Source organism: Vicia villosa, linkage group LG4 (assembly GCF_029867415.1).
Source record: "Vicia villosa cultivar HV-30 ecotype Madison, WI linkage group LG4, Vvil1.0, whole genome shotgun sequence".
NCBI classification, from domain to species: Eukaryota; Viridiplantae; Streptophyta; class Magnoliopsida; order Fabales; family Fabaceae; genus Vicia; species Vicia villosa.
The window spans coordinates 151,268,614-151,292,517 of NC_081183.1; the positions used below are offsets into that span (position 1 = coordinate 151,268,614).

Sequence of the window (23,904 nt, forward strand, 5' to 3'; positions counted from 1 at the left end):
TGCTCCAATTCCTATCCTCTCTTAAACCTTATCTGGCCACACATTAACATGCAACCATATAAAACAAGAAAACGATAAAATTCTTCCTTTGTCTTATCACATTCCACTGCTCCTCCTGCATTCTTCTCCAAATTATTATGATTAACAACTATTTGAAATAAAATATAACTACATTCAAAAGAAAAAAGAGAGAACATGTTGGTGGAAGAATTGAGTGGAACGAACATTGATATTCCAGAGGAGTTGCTGCAAGCTCTACCATCAGATCCATTCGAACAACTAGATGTGGCGCGCAAAATCACATCCATTGCACTTTCGACGCGTGTTAACGCGCTTCAATCAGAAGTTTCGGCTCTACGAGCTGAGCTCACCGAGAAAGATGAGCTTATCGCGGAGCTCCAGGCTCAGTTAGAGGCTCCCCACGCCGCGCTTTCTGAAACCGCCGATAAGCTTGTTCTTGCGGAACAAGATAAGGTCTGGCTTCTGAACCGTATACAACTAACTAAATTCGGTTCAATTAGTTCGAATTTTTCCATATTTTAAATTTGTTTTGGTTGAAATGATGAACATTATAGGAGAGGTTGGTGAAGGAGAATGCTTCACTTTCCAGCACAGTAAAAAAGCTCAGTAGAGATGTTTCCAAGGTGCAAATTATTGATTTTTCTACTCAATTCTTAATAAGTATTCATTTTAGGAAATGTGGTTTTATTAATTTTTTTGTGACAAATTGGTTCATTAATTTATGAATATGCATGCAGTTGGAGGTTTTCAGAAAGGCACTTATGCAATCACTTCAAGAAGATGAAGAAAAACCTGTAAGTTATTGTTATTCCGAATAGTATGAGACTGTGATTGAATTAACATTTTTAGTAGGATAAATTTAACATGGATTTTTAAAATATAATTTAAATATAATTTTTTATTAGTTTTATTAAAAAATAAAATTAATAAATAGTAACACATTTACACAAAGTGTAGTTATTGCTTGATGTAAGATTTGTCATGTGCAGGGCCAGGGAGGATCACCCAAAGTTGCAGCTATGTTACATAGTCAAGCAAGTATCACTTCAACATCCCACCTTGGAGGTACTTTCAACTTTTTCATCATTCATGTTCCAAAACAATACAACACTTTTGATAATCAAGTTCTCATTTTATTGCAGATGAAAATGCTTCATTGCCACCTAGATCTTCTTCAATGCGAACCAATACTTCTGAAGCCGGAAATTCTTCTACAGACGATCGCGAATCCGATGGTATATATGTACTATATATCACATAATTATGAATGTAACTTGATTCTTGATCATTGTTTCCCGCATTACTTATGTTTTTGTTTGCCAAATATCAATTGTAGGTGGTGGAAGATCTCAGGTATCATCGATATCCTCACATAGCTTTCTGTTAGCATCCCAAACTACCACTCCTCGTTTGACTCCTCCCGGTTCACCTCCTATTGTTTCTGCATCTGTATCACCAACAAGAACATCTAAACCTGCGTCTCCTCGGCGCCATGCAGTTTCCCTTTCAATTGACAGGACTTCTTCTGTGTTCTCATCTCATGGTTCAATGTCTAGCTATACAGGCACAGGTTCACAAACTGGTGAGCTTTTCACTAACTCAAGCTCATTCTTGAATATCACTTTAATGAATTTTTCTTGCATATGAATCAAGAAAGATATCTAATCACAAGTTTTTCTTTTTAATTTCTCAGCACGAACTCGTGTGGATGGAAAGGAGTTTTTTCGTCAAGTCAGGTACGAACGACCTTATTCGATAAACAACTTAACTAAGCACTTAGACTATAACAGTTTCAGTATAAGTCATATCTATATCAAAGTTAAAATAAAGTCAAGCTGATTTCCTATAGGTAGTAAGTTGAATCCTTTATTAACTTCTCCTTCTATGTTATCATTAGGAGCCGTTTGTCTTATGAGCAGTTTGGTGCATTTTTAGCAAATGTGAAGGAACTGAATTCCCATAAACTAACAAAAGAGGTGAATCTTCATGCAGCTTATTCCTTCTTTTTTGTTATGGTAGCATTTGTATATGAATTTACTTATGTTAATTTTCTTCCTCTATATGAATGTAAAATTGCAGGAGACACTTAAGAAAGCTGATGAGATCTTTGGTCCTGAAAACAAAGACCTCTATACTATATTTGAAGGATTGATTACTCGTAATGTTCAATAATTTATTATTCTTGAAGATGTTTGATCATATAAAATGATTCCTAGCTTGTAATATAGCCAGATATTTTCTCTACTTTCAGCAATTTTTTTTCAACTGAGTTACAAATTTATTATTTTGTGGAAAACTGTATATTCTTTTGATTTTCCTCCCTTGATCCTTCTTAGAAGATGTGGTAGCATGACAACCAATATCACCAATCTCATAGAAAAGTTTGAAGTGCTGAAAGACATATGGGTGGCTTTTGTTGAAGCGTAATTATTGCACATTCAGAGTGTTGTTAGGTTGTTTTTGGCATTGTGTTGGATCTTTAATTAGTTTAGTCCAATATGAGTTTTAGTATATATTTCCTTCATTCTCTTTTAGAATCAAATTTTACTTTTTAAATTTATTGAGTAAATATTGTATTTAGATTATATATTGACTCGATACATTCAAGGGCATATCCAAACACTTCCTAGTAAGACATTTCAAAACTTTTTTAGTAGAAATAGCATTGAAAATAGGATTATCTAGCAAGTTTAAACGATTAATAAGATGTGAGAACCGCTTTTGCATTTGAGCAATGGTTTCACCATGTCCCCTTCAAAAGAGTTCGAACTCTTGATTAAGTGTATTGATTCGGGATTGTTTGACCTCATTAGTTCTTTTATAAGTAAATTTTATAGCGTCCCATATTTCCTTTGCGATTTGACAACAAGAGATGCAATAAAAGTCATCAACACCGAGAGCGGATACAATGATGTTTTTCGCTTTTCAATCGTATGACCACTTCTTATTATTTTCCTCATTCTATTGTGCTTCGGGCTTAGGTAAGGCAACACCATTAAAAACATATGTTACTGATGTAGGACAATTTTTAATGGCCTCCCTCACACATTTTTCAACTGAATTCATATGAATTTGCATACAAACTTTCCAATAGTTATAGTTTTCTCCTGTGAAAACTGGAGCTCTTTTATAGTCCTCTTTTGGTTCGTATGCCATTTTGTAATACGCGTTTCGTAGCATAGAATTAATCGGGATCTTGATGCCACTTGTTAGACACTACGCCAAATTTAAGTTGTAGCAGCGCAGCTACGAAAGCGCTTTTAGAAAAAGCGCTCTCGTAGGGTTCGTTAAAAACAAAATTAAAAAACAAGGAAAAATGATGCAAATAAAGCGCTCTGGTAGAGGGGGTAAGAGAGCGCTTTTGAAAAGCGCTCTGGTAGGGGGGTATGAGAGCGCTTTTAAAAAGCGCTCTGGTAGGGGAGTATGAGAGCGCTTTTGAAAAGCGCGCTGGTAGGGGGTATGAGAGCGTTTTTGAAAAGCGCTCTGGTAGGGGGGTAATGATAGCAGGCTACGAGAGCGCTTTTATGTCAAAAGCGCTGGTATAGACCAGGCTATGAGAGCGCTTTTCAGAAGCGCTTTAGTAGCCTTTATTTCTAAAAACAAAAACACGCATTTCTCACCCACTACTGTTTCTCACTTTCTCTCTTTCGTTTTCACCGTCGCTCTCCTCCGTCTCTGGGTTCTCTACGCCGCTCTCCTCCGTCACTGTGTTCATACGCGTTTTACCCCTTTCATTTTCCAGACACGAGCCCTAGCAACTCTCACCATCGTTTTCTCTTCATCGTTTTCATCTTCTCCAGTCGCCATCTCACCTATGCGTTCAGCCACCATCTCTGCGTTTTCCAAAATATCATTTTCATCTTTTCCAGAATATCATTGTTCATCATCGTCGCCGGCCACGTTGTGTCTTTTGGAATTGGAAGCCAAATCAATCGACCCCTACAAGGTTAGTTTCATTGAAAAGTATTGAATTTTGAGGGTTTATAATTTGGGGTTTTATATTGTAATGTTGTATATTGTTTCTATTTTATCAAAGAATATGCATTTGCCTTATCTATGTTGTTTTATTTTTTTCAGACTCGCTCTTCAATATCACCCTGATAAGAACAAGGCCAAAGGTGCACCATCTCACCGCCGCCGCCGTCATCTTCATCTCCAGTTGCCATATTTCTATCATTTTCACTCAAGAGGATTTCTTGCATTATTCAGAGGCATTGAGTGAGTTTATTTCTCACTCTCAAGAGGTAATGCTTAAATTCTCTCTTTTTTGTTTTTATGTGATCTTCATCTCCTTTTCTATTGGTTTAGATTTGAAACTTTAATTGGTAGCATGGGTTAATTAAACTTGGTGAAGTAAAGATAGAAAGCATGGATAGGATTATGTGAAGGTATTGAAACACAGGGAGGGATGTATAAGATTGGTGTTAAAGTGTTGTTGTTGGACATGATATTTGCATAGAAACCGTGTTAATTCAAGTGTCTAAGTGCTGGAAATTTTTGTGGTGTTATTTGATATTGTTAGCATGATATTTGGTTGAAATGGTGGATTAAAGAGAGGGTATAATAGTGGAAGTTTACTTGGTTCTTGCTTACTTGAGTTGTTCAGCACTAATTGTTGAATTTGATGGATAACACTTGATAATATGCGGTTATTTATTAATTAATTCTAGCTTTCAACTAATAATTTTCAATATATAGATTTAACATGTGTATAAACTAGTAGCATGATAAAACCTCATTTCGATTCTTGTTTTGTTCATTCTTTGAATTTAATTTAAACACCATGAGTTTGATCATACTTGCGTATCGATGTTGACATATTTCTTTGTCTTCTGCAGGTTCTTTCGTAGCTACAGGTTCATTGGCTCTTATATAGCTCCTCTCTTGAAAGGTGAGTTATTATTTTTCAATCGATTATACATAAAAATTTATTTTTGTTGGATTGAAATTTAAAAGGAAAGTTAGTATTTCAAATTTCTTTCAATCGATTTTGTCCTTCTCAAATTACTGGTATTATGATGAATTTGTCTGAAATTGTGTGATTATATATGTTGCGTTTTATTGCTCCGGATTCATTCCGTTTATACTTTGCGTTTTGACATAAACGCATTAGACTGACATTATGATGTCTTATAATATGATCACATGCACCTAATGTTGGATTGATCGTTTTTGTCTAGCTTAATTAAGACATGGATAAGACATGGATGAATTCAAACCGATTCGAATGGCGACATGTGGAATATTCTTGATATCAATTTCGTTAATCGTTAAGTGATGAACTTACTAACTTTGTGAATTGAATTCGCTATAGGATTTACTTGTGAAGAGTGAAAGTTTGGTCGTTTTTGTTTAGCTTAATTAAGACATGGATAAGACATGGATGAATTCAAACCGATTGTCAAAAGAGTACGAGAAAGGGGTATGGGAATTCGTTAAGTTTGCGGTTGCGCACTCCAAAGACCTGATTCGAATGACGCGTCCTTGCTTGGGTTGCTGTTATGGGCATAAGGTTGACGGGAATCAGTTGGCATCGCATTTACTATGGTTTGGAATTGATAGAAGTTATACAGTTTGGAGTTTGCATGGTGAGAAAAGTAATGGGAATGTTGAGTCGAGGTGTAATACGAAGTATGCTTCAAACGACGATTGCACAGACACATATGATTGTGATCGAGTCGAAGAGATTGCAGAAGCGCTTGAAGAAGATCTTGAGGATTGTCCCAAAATGTTTGAGAGGTTGGTAAGCGATGCAGAGAAACCGTTGTATGATGGTTGTTCAAAATTCACAAGATTGTCTGCGGTGTTAAAGTTGTACAACTTAAAGGCGGACAATGGATGGTCGGATAAAAGTTTCACAGAGTTATTAGCCCTTATGAAAGATATGCTACCAGAGGATAATGTTCTTCCCAATCGAACGTATGAAGCCAAAAAGATGTTGTCCTCTATTGGCATGAGCTATGATAAGATACATGCATGTCCAAACGACTGCGTTTTGTTTCAAAACGAGTATGCAGCGTTGAATGAGTGTCCAAAATGCGGTGCCCCTCGATATAAGAAAAAGTTGTCTCCGACCAAAGTCTTATGGTATTTTCCTATAATTCCGAGATTTAGACGCATGTATCGTAGTGAAACCGATTCAAGACACTTGACTTGGCATGCAGATGAAAGAATTATTGATGGAAAGTTGCGACATCCGGCAGACTCACCATAGTGGATGAAAGTTGATACTGATTATCCTAAATTTGGAAAAGAAGCAAGAAACCTTCGCTTGTCATTGTCTACTGATGGAATGAACCCGCATGGTATTCAAAGTATCTCGCATAGCACATGGCCTGTGATTCTTATGATTTATAACCTACCTCCGTGGCTATGTATGAAGCGTAAGTACATGATGTTATCTATGCTAATTTCTGGGCCTAAACAACCAGGGAATGACATAGACGTATACTTGGCACCCTTAATCGAAGATTTAAAGTTTTTGTGGGAGAACAGTGTGGAGGTTTACGATGGGTATAGGAAAGAAATTTTCAACTTGAGGGCGATGTTGTTTGGAACAATTAATGATTTTCCAGCATACGGAAATCTATCCGGGTACAGCAATAAAGGTCAAAAAGCGTGTCCTGTTTGTGAAGATGAAACCGATACGACACGATTGGATCTTTGTCAGAAGAATGTCTTTCTCGGCCATCGTAGATTCTTAAATTCTAATCATCACTACCGTGGGTGGAGAAAAGCATTCAATGGAAAGGCCGAACATCGTACAACCCCACCTTTTTTGTCAGGTGATCAAATTATTGAAAAGGTGAAAGATGTGAGCACTCAGTTTGGCAAGCCTTTTGCACATTCACTTGTCAAGGGTGGGTGGAAGAAGAAGTCAATTTTTTTTGAACTTCCATATTGGAAGTCGTTGTACGTAAGACATTTCCTGGATGTTATGCATATTGAAAAAATGTATTTGACAGCGTTATAGGTACGTTACTCAATATACAAGGAAAGTCTAAGGATGGCCTTAACATAAGGAAGGATATGGTGAACATGGGAATGAGAACTGAATTGGGACCCGTGATGAAAGGAAGACGAACATATCTGCCACCTGCTGTTTACACTCTATCTAGAAAGGAGAAGAAAACATTATGTAAGTTTCTCAGTGAAGTTAAAGTTCCAGAAGGCTACTCTTCAGATATTAGAAGACTTGTGTCCATGAAAGACCTCAAGTTAAAGAGTTTGAAGACGCATGATTGCCATGTTATAATGGAACATTTTTTACCAATAGGTATACGTTCTATTCTGCCAGAAAAAGTAAGAAGCGCAATAACTAAACTGTGTTTTTTCTTCAGGTCAATTTGCAGTAAGGTGATCGATCCCACGATCTTACCTACAATGCAAAAAGAGATAGTTGTTACTTTATGTGATCTTGAAATGTATTTTCCTCCCTCGTTTTTTGACATAATGGTTCATCTAGTCGTTCATCTTGTGAAAGAGACACAATTGTGCGGACCAGCTTATATGAGATGGATGTACCCTGCTGAACGTTATATGAAAATATTAAAAGGGTACGTGAAAAACAGAAGTCGACCGGAGGGTTGTATTGTCGAGCGATACATTGTTGAAGAAGCGGTTGAGTTTTGTACTGATTTTCTGTCAAATGTTCAATCAATTGGACTCCCCAAATCTCATATTGTTGAAAAAAAAGAAGGAAAAAGGCTAATTGGAAATAAAGTGGTGACAGTATCAATGGTCGAGCGGGATCAAGCGCACTTGTATGTTCTGCACAATGAGATTGAGGTTGAGCCGTATGTTGAAATACACAAGGTTGTTCTCCGAGATTTAAATCCGAATAGAAATGAGAATTGGATAGTACGAAAGCACAATCGAAGTTTCATACCGTGGTTTAGGGAACATATTTATTCAAAGTATCGTTCAGATCCTGCTTCAGTAACAGAAAGGTTGAGATGTTTAGCCTATGGTCCAAGTATAATTGTGTTTTCTTATAGCGCATACGCAATCAATGGATACACATTTTATACCAAAGAACAGGATGATAAAAGTACTATGCAAAATAGTGGTGTTACCTTGGTAGCGGAAGCAATGCACATATCAAGTGCGAATGACTTAAATCCGAAATTTGCAAATTTGTCATATTTTGGGGTTATCGAGCGCATTTTGGTGTTTGATTACACAAAGTTTCAAATTCCTGTATTTGGTTGCAAGTGGGTTGAAAATAATAATGGCATACGAATGGATAAGTCAGGATTTTTGCAAGTGGATCTCAACAGGGTGGGATACAAAGATGAGCCTTTCATTCTAGCCTCTCAAGCTAAACAAGTGTTCTATGTCAATGATCCGACAAGTATGAAATGGTCTATAGTGCTTTTATCAAACAAAATAGTTGATGAAAACATTGGAGATCAAGGTGATATTGGTGTTGGCATTGAATCTTGTACAAGAAACGATCAGAATGAGAACGAATCTTGTACTAAAAATGATCATAATGAGGGTATTTTGATCAATCCAATCGTCCGCGTTGTTAAGAGACGCGTAGAACACAATCCTACCCAGAAAAGAAAGAGACGTTAGTGAAAAAGGTAATAGTATACATATTCCGACTAATGTGCGTTATTCAATTTGTACCGATTGTTCTATATTCAATTTGTATAGTTTTTTCAATTTGTATTACGATTGTTACAATACTTATTCAATTTTGGTGCATATTTTCGTTTTGTACATAACTTTTGAACCATGTATCCGTTTGTCGACTTCTTTACATGTAACTAGGGGTGGACATAAAGAAACGGTCCGAAGGTAACCGTCCGATCCATGCTACCCGTTAGCTTTCGGTCGGGTCCAAATCGGGTCATCGGGTTACACGGGTGGTTCAGCCGGTTCTGGTAGGTTAGTGACGGTTCGGTTCGGTTTATTAATTTCAATCCAAACTAAACCGCAACCGACCGATTTACAGCCTTAGTAATTATTAATTTATCAATTGGGATGGATGTTCAGTCCAACAGATAACCCAAACCCAGTAACACATACACATTCTTACTACTTAAGAAAACCCTAGCCGCCGCACATCAACATATCTCCATTTCTTCTCTCATTTCTCTTCTCTCTTCTTTGTTTCTTCTCTCATTTCTCTTCTCTCTTCTTTGTTTCTTCTGTAATTTCTTCATGTTTTCTTCTCACAAGCATAATATTTTCAACATGGGTTCTTTTATATAACAAATGTTCATAGATTTAGTTCATATTTTTATGAACATCATCTCTACCGTTGAAATTGTTTTTATATTTATTATTCTCTTTACTTTGTTATCTTATAATTTTTAATGTTCTTCTGTTCTTTGTTGTGCAGATTCAGTTTTAATCTTCAATTTCAATATGAAGGTAAACTCAATCATATCAATAACTCAATAACTGATGTTTAATTATTTTATGGATTTAGATTTGTCCTATAATTTTTTTTTTACTTTTTGAGATGATATTCTGTTTTGAACTAACAGTTAATTATTTTGTATGTTTAGGTACCATTTGTTACCCCTAATACGTTTGTAATGGTAAAGATTTTTGGTTTGGTATTTTTATATTGATTTATTTTTTTAACAAATTAATATTTTTGTGTTAGTTGTGTTATTGGAGATGATGAAATTTGGATGTGTAGATGGATCTGAAAAGTTGAATCTAGATCTGTAGCGGGGGTTGTTAAGTTGGATCCGAAAAGCTGGAAAGTTGAAACTGAAAAGTTTTTGGATCTGTACTTAAGAAAAATCTAAAGTTATGTTTAATCTGTAAGTTGTGTCTTTGTTTTTTGTTTTTTTAATTTTAAACTGAACTTTTATAATTTGTTAACTCTATATTTCTCTAAATGCAGGTTTATGTTCTAAGTTCTGTACACTGGTGTGAAGGTTTGAAGTTTTTGGAGTGATTTGTAATAAAAGTGTTTGCAACTGTTGTTGTGGAATTGTTCATCTTTGCTTCCAAAGCAAAAGCAAAATAAATTTGAATGTTTTACCATTATAGATTAAATCTGGAAGATTAAATCTGGATAAGTACAAATGCTAGCTCTAAATATATTATGACCTTGGACTTAAATGACTTAATAATATAATAAGACATGTATTTGTTCATAAATTTAAGGAATCAACCAATAAAAAATAGAATTGAATGAATATAATTGTGTTTAATTTGATTTAATCCAACTTGGACTTAGAATGGCCCAGAAGGTTTTATATTTTGACTAAATTTTAACAGAACGAAAATAATAAAATTGATCTATTTTAAAATTTGGCTTAACAATTCAATTTTATCCAATTAAATGGTTAACCGAAAAAAACCGACATTAAAAACCGAACCGAGTTGAATCGAACCCGATTGAACCGATAGGCCAAACGGTCGGAATTTGGGCCCATGGTTCTCACCCGTGGGTTGACTCGGTTTGGTGGTTTGGGCCCGAATCCAAACCGAACCGAACCGATGTCCACCCCTACATGTAACTATACTATTTTGACAATTCCGGAGTTGCTCATTCACTTATCTTTACATTTCGGGACTGTTTTTTTATCGGTTTTGCTTCTGCCCGTGATCAAAAGTCGGGCTTAGGGTCTGAATTTCGGAAAACCGACTTCATTTTTGAGTCCGTGAGGACGTTTTACCATAGCCATGTAAATTTCGTTCAATTCCGACAACTTTATTTTTTTTTACGCTTATTCTGATTTCATCGATTTCGATTCCGATTTACTTGTACATGCATGGTTTGACTTCCATTTGACTTGTATAGATTGTTAGCTTATTAATAGTGTACTAATGTGCTTTAGTTTGTTTGATACAGGTTCAATGGCTAGTAATCAAGAAAACCCACAAGAGAACCCACAAGAAAACCCACAAGATAACCCACAAGAAAACTCACAAGATAGAGATGCTCAACCCGATACATCATCAAAAGAAGTTGCACGAGGCATCACCATTATGAAGGGAATTCGACATAGAGACCAAGGATTGATATATAATTTGGAATGGAATTCTGATAACCAACCAATTGGTCCTAATTCTGCAAAGTTGACAAGCTATATTGGTACACTTGTTCGTTTGCATATTCCAGTCTCCGTAGCTAAATGGAATCTGAAAAGCAAAGAGTTGGACGAGAAAAAAGACATGATTTGGGACGAGCTTAAGGTATCATATATGGTTGTTGTTATTATCTTGACGATAATTTGATTAAATTACTTATACTAACACACTCTATGCGTATGTTTGTTTGCAGAGGTCTTTTACCATACCAGATGAGCATAGACGCTTCATTCTTAGTTTGGCCGGAAAAAGATATAGAGGGTGGAAAGCTTATCTAACAAACAACTATCTTAAGGATAAAGAAGGAAACTTTCTTGAAGAGGCCCCGGGACGTCCAAAAAAGTATGAGATGTTCATTGATGATGAAGATTGGGCTAAGTTTGTAGAGCAAAGAGATGAAGCTTTTCGAAAAAGGAGTGCCACAAATAGTGTGAGAGCATCAAAAGCCGCGTATCCATACAAAAAAGGGCGTTTGGGATATGCACGCTTAGAGGAAAAAATTGTAAGTAAATAGAAATGCATTTTAATTAATTGTCTAAATGTGTTTTATTTGACGATTTTATCATTTGTGTCAATGCATAGTTAGAGGAGACGAAAAGTGAGGAAACCTCACTTCCAGTACATGTGTTGTGGAAGGAAGCTCGTGTGGGCAAGAATCGAGTTGTCGATCCCGATGTTCAAAGAGTTTATGCTGAATGTGTAAGTATAACACTGTGTCTTTAATTAAATCAAATGTTTTTTAATATATAAATGATTTTTTATCTCCACTAATAATTATTGAAATGTAAATGAATCACAGGAGACCTTGTCGCAATCGGTATCCACCGGTGAGGACCAGGATGATAGGAGCGTACTTAGTAGAGCACTAGATGCTCCTAAGTATCCCGGTCGGGTGAGGGGTAAAGGTCATGGTGTGACTCCAACCTCTTCTTACAAGCATTCTAGGAGAAGAAATCCTAGCAATGAAGAAGTGTTGCAAAAATTGCAGGAATTGCAAGCACAAGTCTCTGAATTGCAAAGAGATAAAGATATGTATATGAGAGAAAAGTGCAATACTTCATCGGTGAAAGAAACTAGTGATAAAGCTAGTATCAACTGTCAAAGAAAACTTCCCGAGGTAATTATAAATTTTTTTTCCTTACAAATTGTTCTATTTTATTAATGATAATGACTTTATATTTACTATTGGTTTAGGGCATTTCATCTTACCAACTATACTTATTGTTACCGAATTATCGCCTAGTTGGCAAGGGAAAAGTGCACAACACTTTGGGAGATTTACTTCACCATAGACCGCTCCCGGACACCTGAAAGTATCAGTTGATGTTGTATTAGATCATGATGCGGTGCTACCGGTACCTGACATGGTCTCTGAGACAACATTGATGCGAGATGCAATAGGGTCATTTGATGCATGGCCCTCAGAGCTCATTATCATTGGTGATGAGGTATATTGAAAACCATTATGAATCATTTAGTTTTCGAATGTCAATTCTGCACCGTTACGTTAATTATTTTTTACATTTTAATTTTAGACTGCTCCTACAAAACCCGCAATTAAGGGTAAAGGGATTTTACAGGAGGAGGAGTGTTGCATCACTAAAAGAGGTACATTTAAGGTGTTAATATATAATTTGAATCTAAAACTGCATGATTTTATGTTTTACCGATTGTTATATGATTTTTAGGCATCTGCTCGGGGGTCACAACAAGTGACACAGCAAGTTCGTAGCGTACCACCTAAGGGTCCTCCGAAGAAAGCGGCAAAAAAAGGTGGTGCTTTTGTGGCTCGATACCGGACGACGCTCTGAACACTTGTTGATATGTCCGATTTGAAGGATGGTGCTCTCCGTGAAATCAATATGGATGAAGGTATCTTTGGTATTGAATTCATGTCACATATTGCAATAGATGACTTGGAAGAGATTTTTACGCATGAACAACTAGGCGTCGCTAATATGCACTCATACATCCGGTAATATTCACTCATCTGATATATTATTTAATTAGTCGAACAATTTATTTACACATTTCAATGAAAATAATCTAATGTTTATTATGTTTTTATTTAAGGTTGTTGTATGACAGAGTGTTGCGCGGGACTGCATTGTCAAACAGATTTTGTTTCGTGTCTTCCGCCCATTGCAGCGGAATGACAATTGCTTCGGAACCGGAATCAGTTAGACAGCGCTTAGTTGATAGATTCCTGTCCTCCGGCAATACAGAAAGTCTGATTCTTTGGGCGTATAATACCCGACTAGTAGGGTTAGTTTCTCATTCTTGGTTCATCTAATCTTTGTTTCTTTTGCGTAGCAAAATTTTCATATAACCTATTGTTTTAATTTATAGAGCACACTGGTTGTTGCTTGCTATCAACCCTATAAGAGAAGTGGTATATTTTCTGAATTCGGTAGATGGTGAGTGGAGCAATTATCCGGCTATGAAGGAAATTATTGATTTGTAAGTGGGATCGTTCTAAATATTCGTGTATATTTATATATTTAATTATTTGTGAGATTGATCTAAATATATGCTTTTATATTTTTGTTAGATCAATACAAGTGTTCCGAAGTCAACGAGACGCACAGGTATCCCGGACTAAATCAAACAACATTACTTGGATCAAAGTGCAGGTACATTATTTTTCACAATTTTGCTTATAATATTTATGTTACTTGATAAAACAAGACAACTATAAAATCTTATTTGTTTTTCTATGTAGTGTCCGATACAGCGAAACAGTTCAGATTGCGGATACTATGTTTTGAGGTTTATGAAAGAAATCCTTCAAATGAATCAATTAGAGATTCCAATCACGGTATGGATTTATAACTTAATTAGATAACTTCTTATAATTTATTACATTTAACTAAATCATTCATATAATGTTTTTGTTCTGTAGTACTTTGACGAATTCCGTGCTGCTTCTTACACGAGACTTAAGTTGGAAGAAATCAAAGAGGATTTGTGTCAATTTTATATTCATCAGCTATTCATGCAGTAGGATTTGTGTCGATTTGAAGTATAATATTATAGTACTCTAGGATATATGGTTACTAACTTTGTTCATACTGTTGCCAATATTTGAAGTATAATATTGTTGATGTTACAGATTTAGTTTGTTTGACATGAGTTAGTTACATGTGAAACTTTCTGTATTCATACTTTACATGATTTAGTTTGTTTGACAGGAACTATAATGATGTATATATATAATTTTGGATATTATAATGGTATTATATTAGTATATATATATAGTCATACCTATGGTTGAAAATATATCGTCGAAAATATATTACAGGTCGAAAATATTACAGGTTGAAAATATATTACAGGTCGAAAATATTACAGGTCGAACTGGGAGGCTAAAATTACAGGTTGCACTTTAAAATACCTCATTTAGCAACGACAGCGCTTTTAAAAAACGCTCTTAAAGGGCCACCTACTAAAGCGCTTTATTACTAAAAGCGCTGCCTAAGATTAAAAAAAATAAAAAAAAAATACGCAACCTACGAAAGCGCTTTTGGAAAAGCGCTCTTATAGGGGGGCTACAAGAGCGCTTTTTCTGGAAAAAGCGCTCTTATAGGGGGGTCTACCAGAGCGCTTTTATGGAAAAAGCGCTCTTATAGGGGGGCTACCAGAGCGCTTTTCTGGAAAAAACGCTCTTATATGGGGGGCTACCAGTGCGCTTTTAAAAGCGCTTTTGTTACCTACGCCAGCGCTGGCTTTGGCAGCGCTTTAAAGCGCTCTTAAAGCCCAAAAAAAGCGCTCTTATAGGGCTTCCGTGTTGTAGTGAGACAACGGAAAAATTAAATTGTTTAGCATTTACAATGAAAATCGTGTATTATCTAATTTTTGAAAATGAACTAAAATAACATCATTGTTAATTGTTTTAATAACACCTCTTTCTATAAAAGTTACAAGACGGTCATTTAACCATTGATCACTCATTTTATTACATAGTTTACTCTTCACAAACTTCATAGCCAAAAAAACACGTTCTACACTTGTTGTTACTACCGGTAAGACTAAAGTCAACTTCAAAAAGTTATAAACCATATCAAGTGTGTTGCTGTTGCACTTGTTTCCACAAAGATCTAGTAGTCCTTTAAAATTTGCAAATTTTAAGTCAAATCGAGCATTCACCCCAAATAATAATTGATACATCGAACTATAATAATTGACACATCCACTTCTTTTGAGAAATGAAAATGATCCTTACTCAATAATTAGATCAAATTTAGAGTCAAATATGAAATATTTTATTTCAATAAAATGAACTAATTTTGAAATAAACTTGTTTTTTTTTTCATAAGCAACTCTTGTATTATGATTAGGAGTACTAGGGGTACACCAACCCGAATACAAGAAAAGAAGAGAGACTAAACAACAAAGGAACTAACAATGTGTACAAAGAAGAGGGTTTTTATACCACTCATAGAAATTACACTTAAGCTGTGAAGTTGATGATAACCACCACCAGGAATACCAAACAATCTTGTAGTATAGTTCATCTATATCCAACTTTGCATTGGTGAATATAATCTCATTTCTTACCTTCCAAATACACCAACAGAATGTTAACCAAATGGCAGCAGCAATGTTGTTCTTCATGGTACCCTGCAGTTGTTCAGTCCAAACCAACAAAAATTCACAACAATCTTCTACATTAGGCAATTGAATTTCCAGCCACGAAAAGACTCTCCACTTCAATGATACTAACATAGGGCACTGCAGAAAAATATGCCCTGAATCTTCAATCTGACCTTCACAAAAGACGCACCTCACTTCCTGCTGAAGAGATATAATATTCCTATTAAGAAGTTGTCGCCTAGTTGGGATCCTGTCTCTTAGCAGTCTCCATCCAAAGATCTGCACCTTTGAAGGCAATGCCGCTTTCCAATTACATCTAAGGCTCTCCATTAGACCAACCGAAGGCACCACAACAGAATTTTGATTGAACAAAATATAGCATGATTTCACACTGAAACAATTGGAGCTCTCATAAGGCCATACGTGACGGTCCTTGATACCTACCTTAGGGAAAATACCGCCCAAACAGTGAAGCAGTTCCCTGATCTCCAGCGATGCCTCCCTCCCCAACACCTCTTCACCTTTTATAAGCTTCCATTCCCACGTTGCATCCTTCCAAAAGCCAGCCTCAAGAACAGAGATATGTTTGAAAGAAATCTCATTGAATAGAGCTGGAAACTGAAGATACAAAGCCTCTGCCCCAAACCATTTACTTTTCCAAAACAGAATGGAGTGTCCATCGCCTAATCTGGAATTGATTTTCTTCATTGCACCTCCCTCCTCCCCACACATCTCCATAAGGTCTCTCCACCATAGAGATTCCATTGATATTGAAATAGGCTCTTGGCATCCCCATATTCTATTGCTCACACTTCCATACCTTCCTTCCAACACACCACTCCATATGGACTTTTCTTCACTTAAAAATCTCCAAATCCATTTTGACATTAAGGCCTTGTTGAACTTTACTATATGTTTAATGCCCAAGCCACCTTCTTCCTTTGGTTTACACACCTCTTGCCAAGCTATCCACGCAATCGATTTTTTTTCCCCACTCCACTCCACAGGAAATTTCTTTGTATAGCTATTATTTCTTTTGCCACCTTCTTTGGTATTTTAAAGAATGAAAATTGGTAACTCGGCAAATTCGAGATAATGCTATTAATCATAGTTACTCTGCCACCAATTGATACTAGTTTGCCCTTCCATGAAGATAGTTTCTGTCGCATTGAATTTACAACCGGTTTCCAAAAGTCTAACCGTCTATGGTTCCCTCCAACAGTAAGTCCCAAAAATTTAAAAGGAATTCTCTCAATTTTGCATCCCAGGAAAGATGCAGCAGCCCCCATTCTATAGTCATCAATTCCTACACCATATAACTTGCTTTTTTTCAGATTTAGTGACAGCCCGGATACCATTTCAAAACCTCTTAGCATGGCTTTAAGGGTCCACAAATTATGCCATGAGCCGTCGCCAAATAATATCGTATCGTCAGCAAATTGTAGTAGACTATACTCTACAACTTCCTTAATCTTAAACCCCTTGTACAATCCTCTTTGAGTTGCTTGTCTCATCAATCATGCCAATCCTTCTACCACAATTGTAAACAAGAACGGTGATAATGGATCACCCTGGCGCAAACCTTTCGATACTAGAAAGTCCGCCGTTGGACTCCCATTAACTACAACAGACATCGAGCTTGAGAATACGACATCTTCCATCCAACACATCCATCTCACACCAAACCCCATGCCTCTTAGCATACTCCTCAAATAATTCCAATCTACGCAATCGTACGCTTGAGCAAAGTCAGCTTTAAAAACTAGACACTCTTGCTTATTTCTTTTTGCATAATCCAGAATTTCATTTGTAACCAAAACGCCGTCAAGAATCTGTCTTCCCGGTACGAATGCCGTTTGATTGGGTGAAATTAATTTGTCTATAACCTTTCTCAATCTTGCTGCCAGTAATCGAGAGAGAAGTTTATGCAGGCCAGTGATCAAACAAATTGGGCGGTATTCTTCTAAGTTCATGGGATTTTCACATTTCGGGACCAAAGCTAAAAAAGATGATGTGATAGCTTTTGGGAGCTTACCACCTTTGTGAAATTCCTGAATGAATGCCACAATCTCCTCTCCCACGATATCCCAACAATTCCTCATGAAATCCAGATTAAACCCGTCTGGCCCTGGGCATTTGTCACCGTTGCCTTCAAATACTGCTAGTTGAATTTCCTCCTTAGTAAAAGGCTCTTCCAAACTCTTACTTTCCTGGACAGAGAGTTTATGATTTAAAGGAGATCGAAAACAGGGCCTTGGGCTGTTTGTCATGCTAAATTTCTCTTTAAAGAATTCTTTGACAACTTCTTTCACTTCTTTCACCGATTCCACAATCAATCCAGCAGTATTCTTTACTGAGCCGATGTAATTGCTTCTATACCTAGCCTTTAATGTTGCATGGAAAAACCTAGTATTTTTGTCCCCTTCTTTTGCCCAATTATGACTTGCTTTCTGTTGTATGATACTCTCTTTGATATGAAGCTTCTGCCAAAAATTCTCCTGGTACATCCTTCTATTTGCAAAGTCAGATTCTTCAAGCCTAGCATTAGGAGTTAGCAGCTTTTCTTCCAACATTTTAGCAGCTTTTCTTCCAAAATTCTCCCTTTTGTGATGACAATTTTTAAATCTCCGTGCTTAATATTGATTTTTAATATTTTAACAAATTAATAATAATATATTAATCCATAATATATTTTAAAGGAATATATATATATATATATATATATATATATATATATATATATATAATGACTAATAATTAAGAAGCAGTGGTATCATTCTAAAAAAAAATTAGCAATATTATATTTTTCAAAAATTTTGAATGTTTTTATTACCCATATTTTACTTTAGTGTTACGAATTTATTTAAAATGCTCACACTACTAAGATAGGAATATCAATCTAAAATGTGAAGGAATAAGTAATTTTTTATTAGTACATAATAAGAAATATGATATATTATTTTGGATGAAGCTGTTTAAATGGTTGTCACTTGCAATAAAAAAAAGAGATATGTTATCTTTATACTAATGAATTTAAAAAGTAAAAATTGTTTATAAAAGAGAATGGGGGAGTATTGTATTTTTGTTTTGTAATGATTGAATAGAATCATTCATTGTAACTGTTTTTCAATTGAGTAAAAAATTTGTTATAATTGATTTCTCTCTCTTCTTCCCTCTTCATCTTGCTCATTGTGCTATAACAATAGGTATCTAAAGCTCCGATTCGGATCCACAGGAAGGGAAACACGAGTGTACGTGATGTGTGTGATTGTTTTGATTTCAGATTCATTCAATTCATAGTGAATTTTTTGCAGGTGTTTTGTCTACGTGTCATGTTGTTTGGCTAATGAATTTTTTGTAGGATCTAAAGATCAAGGTGAAGAAGCTTGTGAAGTTGATGATTGATAACAAATCAGCTATAAGCCTTGTCAAGGATCTAATGTTGCATCTGAGAAGCAAATACATTGACACAAAATTCCATTTTTTGAGGAATCAAGTCTAGAATGGAGTGCGAGTTGTACGCTGCAGCATTTAGAAGCAACTTGCAAATGTGCTGACTAAAGCCTTCAAGACTGAATATTTCATCAATTTGAGGAATAGAATTGTTGTTGTTGATTTTGATATTAACTCTGAATGTGAATTAAGGGATGGTGTTGAAGTGTAATTGCATATTTCGAGTGTTTGATGTTAGGTTGTCTTGGGCCAATGTAGATTTTAGTATATATTGTATTTTTGCTTTGTAATGATTGAATATAATCATTCTTTGTAACTGTTTTTCAATTGAGTAGAAAGTTTGTTATAACACTTTTCTCTCTCTTATTCCATCTTCATCTTGTTTATTGTGCTCCAATGCTTTTTCTTGTCAAGAGATAACTTCATTAGTTTGAGTCATCCTTTTCCTCTTCCTCCTTTGATTATATCATTAATCTCACTAATTCTCTCATCTCTCTTTCTCACTACCTCTTTCTCCGCATACTCAATTGTTTACCAATCTTATGATTAAATGTTCCAATAAGGCACACCATTTATACTTGATATCCAACACAAGTATACTATCACATACTTGTAAAATGACAAACTTATCCAATTTGCAAATAAAATTTGATAAACACTTTGATACCCTTGAATTTATTGAATACTAATACTCTCAACCAATCAAACACTATAATTTAATGCTACATTATTTCTTGTTTTATTTATTTTAAAATAAATTAAAATTTAATCTATTTATATTAAAGGTACTCTACTCAACTTAAACTTATCAGTACCTAAGAGTTTATCATTAAATTTACGCAAATTCTTAGATACTCGTAATAAGTAGTTGAGTATCGATTTCTTTAATGAAAATTGATTTAAAATATTAATTTATTTTATATAAAATAAATATAAAAAATAATATTGTTTAATTGATCGAATATATAGATATTCAACTAAATACAAAAGTATAGGAGTGTTAATCTTAAATTTAACATATTTCATTTTGTATTATCATAGAAAAGGAGAAAAAGAAAAATGAATAATATTTTGGCATTAATATTTTCCAGCCTCTTTAAGAGCATAGTCTTGTAAAGTGGAACGTAATTTGGGGATAAAAAACCGGGGTGTGTAAAATAAGAAAGTTAGAAGTATTATGGTAGCTACGAAAAAGGACAGCACAGAGAAACGATGCCAACCGCTACTTTCATTTTCATGTCTTTCTCCCATCTCTCTTTCTCTTGTCTTCCTTTCTGACTCTCTCTATCCTCATGCGCGTCATTCCCGTGGCTACTCTCCCTTTTTTGGTTCTCGCACCTTTCTCATAACCTTTTTACATCGCCATCATGAGCGATGAACCACGAGAACCACCTCAACCTTCCTCGAGGTACCATCATAACTTTTTCTCTTCCTTTCATCATCTATCCATGCATACATGTATGCATGCAATGCTCATTCATTCTACACACAACTACATTCATCTTAGTGTTTCATATGCATGCATGCATGTTTGAATGAGATGTTTGATCATATATATGATTTATCAGAATTTTTGGCAATGTATATATATTGTGTCACATTAAATGCATGTTTGGTATCGTGGCTCTTGCGATACCATGCATGCATTAATGCTCTTTTTCTTGTTTGCTGATAATCAAGATTGATTATATTGACAGCAATGACGGCCATAAGTCAGATAGAAAACAAATAGATAAAGAGAATTCTTCTTTAAGAAGCAGACGACCCCGACCGGGATTTTCTGATTCGTTTTCTAGTATTGGTAATGAATCAATCTTCGTCATACTTTTCAATAAGATAATGATATGTTTGTTTGGTTATTTGCGTAACTGTGCTAATATGGTGGAATGGATATACTTTATATGTTATTAGACTTGGCAGCTTTAGAGATTGAGGAAGGAAGCCAATCTGAGTATTCTCCTAGAAGTCAAGAATCTGAAACACCGAGTTCGAGGGCAAGCACTTCTGATTCCGAGGGAGGTTTAAGAGGCAATCTTAATAATAATCAGTGGCGCGGTTTCTTTAAGTTGCTAAAGAAGGGATCACAAATGCCTTTTCAGACCTTTCATCCGTTGAAAAATGTTCCAAAACTTACTAGAAGAAAAAGCAAAAGAATTAGGGAGGATCTCATCCCATCTTTGAATTCACCGGCTCTTCAGTCTTCTTTTGACGCCGAGTTTTGCTGCTTCAAATCTTCGTGGAAGAATTTCTCTCTCGCTGAGATTCTAGCCGCAACAGATGACTTTAGCCATGGTATGAAAATATGGATGAGGTTTATTTTCATGTTGACATCATGCTTGTTAGCACTTGTGGCACTGACACTCTAGATTGTAGACGTGTCTAATGTCTGACATGTGTCACGGTTGGACAATGACTCATCTGATTACATTCAATTATTTCTTTGTCTATGCGTTTGTGTTAGTATCGGGTCTGATGTATGTTTATGTGTAAGTGTTACATAGCTTGTTAGGCTTATAAGCTGCGTTTTATTTATGTTTGAAGATAATTTGATTGGGGAGGGAGGCTATGCTGAGGTTTACTTAGGGAAATTGGAAGATGGAAACTTTGTTGCCATTAAACGGTTGACAAGAGGTTGCCAAGAAGAAATGACTGCAGATTTCTTGTCTGAGCTTGGCATTATAGTGCATGTGGATCACCCCAATATTGCTAGATTGATTGGATATGGTGTTGAAGGTGGAATGTTTCTTGTTCTTCAATTGTCTCCTCATGGAAGCTTGTCATCCATACTTTACGGTATATTTCTAAATGCATGAATGTTTAGGCTATAGGCGCTTAATTACGCTATTTATGCGAACACGACCCGAGTTTTGGAGTTAATTGGATTCATTCCTTTTATGGATTTCAGGACCTAGAGAGAAACTGAATTGGAGCCTTAGATTCAAGATTATTTTGGGGACTGCTGAAGGTCTTCGCTATCTGCATGAAGGATGTCAAAGAAGGATTATTCACAAAGATATCAAAGCTTCTAACATTCTCCTCTCAGAGGATTTTGAGCCTCAGGTGCCTCTTATGCCTCACAAATTTAACTATTTATCGAACATGCATTTTTCAGCAATTAGTATTACGTTTTTATGTTCTAAATCAATGAAAATCTTCGCACATGTTTAGAATCATAATGAATTTGACAAACTCGCGCTGATATTACATTAGCAGACGTGATTCTGTGAAACTCACCATGAATCCAAATATGCATTTAATTGTTTCATCTAAGTTTCTTGTTACACTTTTTAACTCCAATCTTAAACCAGATATCTGATTTCGGGCTCGCAAAGTGGTTACCTGATCAATGGACTCACCATACTGTCTCCAAAGTGGAAGGCACATTTGGGTTTGTATCTTTAAACACCTTCACAAGTTCTTCACACATTTTCAGTTATTACAATCTTTTTTCTTTTGGTGATGATGTCACAACAGCTATCTTCCTCCTGAATTCTTCATGCATGGTATAGTAGATGAAAAAACTGATGTATATGCTTACGGTGTGCTATTATTGGAGCTCATCACCGGGCGACAAGCTTTGGATAGTTCACAAAAAAGTCTGGTTATGTGGGTAAGTCTCGTCTATCGCATTCTGTATATCGATCATCTTGAATTCGATCTTAAAAACATTAATTCTAATCAACTTCATGGAAAATAATTGTGACAGGCAAAGCCTTTGCTATCTAGTAATAACATCAAAGAGCTAGTTGATCCAATTTTAGGCGACGCTTATGATGAAGAACAGATGAAACTGGTAGTCTTAAATGCTTCTATGTGTATAGACCAGTCCTCAATACAACGACCGCAAATGAGTGAGGCATGTCCTTTTACACGTGAAGGAATCATAACAGAAAAATCGATTAAATATAATGTTGATGATCTTACATAAACTTTTATTTTTGGTCGAACGAATGCAGGTCTTACAGATACTAAGAGGAGAAGAAGAGAGCTTGAGAATGTTGAAAGAAAGACAGAAGTCTAAACTTCATAGAACATACTCTGAAGAACTATACGATGCAGAAGATTATAACTCGACAAAGTTTTTGAGCGACCGTGATAGACATATGGAGACTATTTTAGGCACGAGCAATCCAAATTAGATTATGTTCGGTCTGTGATGATTCAGATACATAGAACTATAAAACTTTACCCTAAAATCTTTTAAGGGAAGTGATTTATATGTAGAAATTTGAGCTGATTCCACTTGTGGATTTAGTTTTGGCCAGAACATTGGTTGAAGGGACTAACTTACGATAGACACAAAAAAGAGAGATAAAGAGACAGAACCTTATGTGCATGTATGTAGCATGTATTTTATTTAATCAAAGTGGTTTAAGGTGTAATTTGTAAGCCTTAGTTAACCCTTCTGCATAAATGGGGACTGTACTTTTTCATGTTATTCAAAGAGCTGCAGTGATTATTACCATTTGGACATGCCTTGCTTAGCAAGTTGTTTGATCATTATATTGGAACTATATACGCAGGTGTATTCAAGAAAAGTTCATGAAATCTTTAAATTCTGATTTATATTTGATTTTTACAATTATTTATCTTTTTTAGTTCAATAGGAAATAAATACTGCCTTTTATTTGTGATTATTACATAATTGTGAGGCAAATTATGCTATATCACAAGTATATAGAATAAACCTCAAATCTTTCATCATAACTTAAGTACAATATGCAATTAGTTCATATAGTTAACATAAGGTTAAGGAAGTGTAAAACAGAAACT

General features: G+C 35.5%; 4 protein-coding genes and 2 long non-coding RNA genes across 6 annotated transcripts; 4 read left to right on the forward strand and 2 right to left on the reverse strand.

Annotated features, from left to right (window-relative positions):
• LOC131599946 (uncharacterized protein At4g15545-like) lies at nt 1–2,317 on the forward strand. The gene is made up of 9 exons (XM_058872184.1): nt 1–474; nt 576–644; nt 759–815; nt 1,011–1,086; nt 1,164–1,256; nt 1,358–1,603; nt 1,715–1,757; nt 1,919–1,997; nt 2,101–2,317. Exons 1-9 carry the CDS (start codon nt 196–198, stop codon nt 2,191–2,193), a joined length of 1,035 nt encoding a protein of 344 aa, XP_058728167.1. The 5' UTR covers nt 1–195; the 3' UTR covers nt 2,194–2,317.
• Nucleotides 2,318–9,144: 6,827 nt separating this feature from the next.
• On the forward strand, nt 9,145–10,064 carry LOC131599947 (uncharacterized). The gene is made up of 3 exons (XR_009282952.1): nt 9,145–9,405; nt 9,644–9,806; nt 9,890–10,064. It is a non-coding gene; the product is annotated as an uncharacterized LOC131599947 (long non-coding RNA).
• Nucleotides 10,065–13,629: 3,565 nt separating this feature from the next.
• Nucleotides 13,630–14,120, forward strand: LOC131599949 (uncharacterized). Its single transcript, XR_009282953.1, has 3 exons — nt 13,630–13,718; nt 13,808–13,903; nt 13,988–14,120. It is a non-coding gene; the product is annotated as an uncharacterized LOC131599949 (long non-coding RNA).
• Nucleotides 14,121–15,483: 1,363 nt separating this feature from the next.
• On the reverse strand, nt 15,484–16,566 carry LOC131598079 (uncharacterized). The gene has a single exon (XM_058870715.1). It carries the CDS (start codon nt 16,564–16,566, stop codon nt 15,484–15,486), a length of 1,083 nt encoding a protein of 360 aa, XP_058726698.1.
• A 77-nt stretch (nt 16,567–16,643) lies between these two features.
• On the reverse strand, nt 16,644–17,192 carry LOC131598080 (uncharacterized). Its single transcript, XM_058870716.1, has one exon. It carries the CDS (start codon nt 17,190–17,192, stop codon nt 16,644–16,646), a length of 549 nt encoding a protein of 182 aa, XP_058726699.1.
• Nucleotides 17,193–20,380: 3,188 nt separating this feature from the next.
• LOC131599950 (receptor-like cytosolic serine/threonine-protein kinase RBK2) lies at nt 20,381–23,697 on the forward strand. The gene is made up of 9 exons (XM_058872185.1): nt 20,381–20,539; nt 20,829–20,932; nt 21,043–21,423; nt 21,673–21,924; nt 22,037–22,191; nt 22,440–22,519; nt 22,606–22,741; nt 22,838–22,987; nt 23,088–23,697. The coding sequence occupies exons 1-9, from the start codon at nt 20,499–20,501 to the stop codon at nt 23,268–23,270; spliced, it is 1,482 nt and encodes a 493-aa protein (XP_058728168.1). The 5' UTR covers nt 20,381–20,498; the 3' UTR covers nt 23,271–23,697.
• The last annotated feature ends 207 nt before the right edge of the window (nt 23,698–23,904 follow it).

Bases quoted from the DNA above. Each gene is read 5' to 3' on its own strand.
- LOC131599946 (XM_058872184.1), top strand. From the start codon at position 196: ATGTTGGTGGAAGAATTGAGTGGAACGAACATTGATATTCCAGAGGAG. The intron at 475-575 runs GTCTGGCTTCTG...TGAACATTATAG, and splicing joins TTCTTGCGGAACAAGATAAG to GAGAGGTTGGTGAAGGAGAA. The intron at 1,998-2,100 runs GTGAATCTTCAT...GTAAAATTGCAG, and splicing joins CCCATAAACTAACAAAAGAG to GAGACACTTAAGAAAGCTGA.
- LOC131598079 (XM_058870715.1), bottom strand. From the start codon at position 16,566: ATGTCAAAATGGATTTGGAGATTTTTAAGTGAAGAAAAGTCCATATGG.
- LOC131598080 (XM_058870716.1), bottom strand. From the start codon at position 17,192: ATGAGACAAGCAACTCAAAGAGGATTGTACAAGGGGTTTAAGATTAAG.
- LOC131599950 (XM_058872185.1), top strand. From the start codon at position 20,499: ATGAGCGATGAACCACGAGAACCACCTCAACCTTCCTCGAG. The intron at 22,742-22,837 runs GTAAGTCTCGTC...TAATTGTGACAG, and splicing joins AAAAAAGTCTGGTTATGTGG to GCAAAGCCTTTGCTATCTAG. The intron at 22,988-23,087 runs GCATGTCCTTTT...GAACGAATGCAG, and splicing joins AACGACCGCAAATGAGTGAG to GTCTTACAGATACTAAGAGG.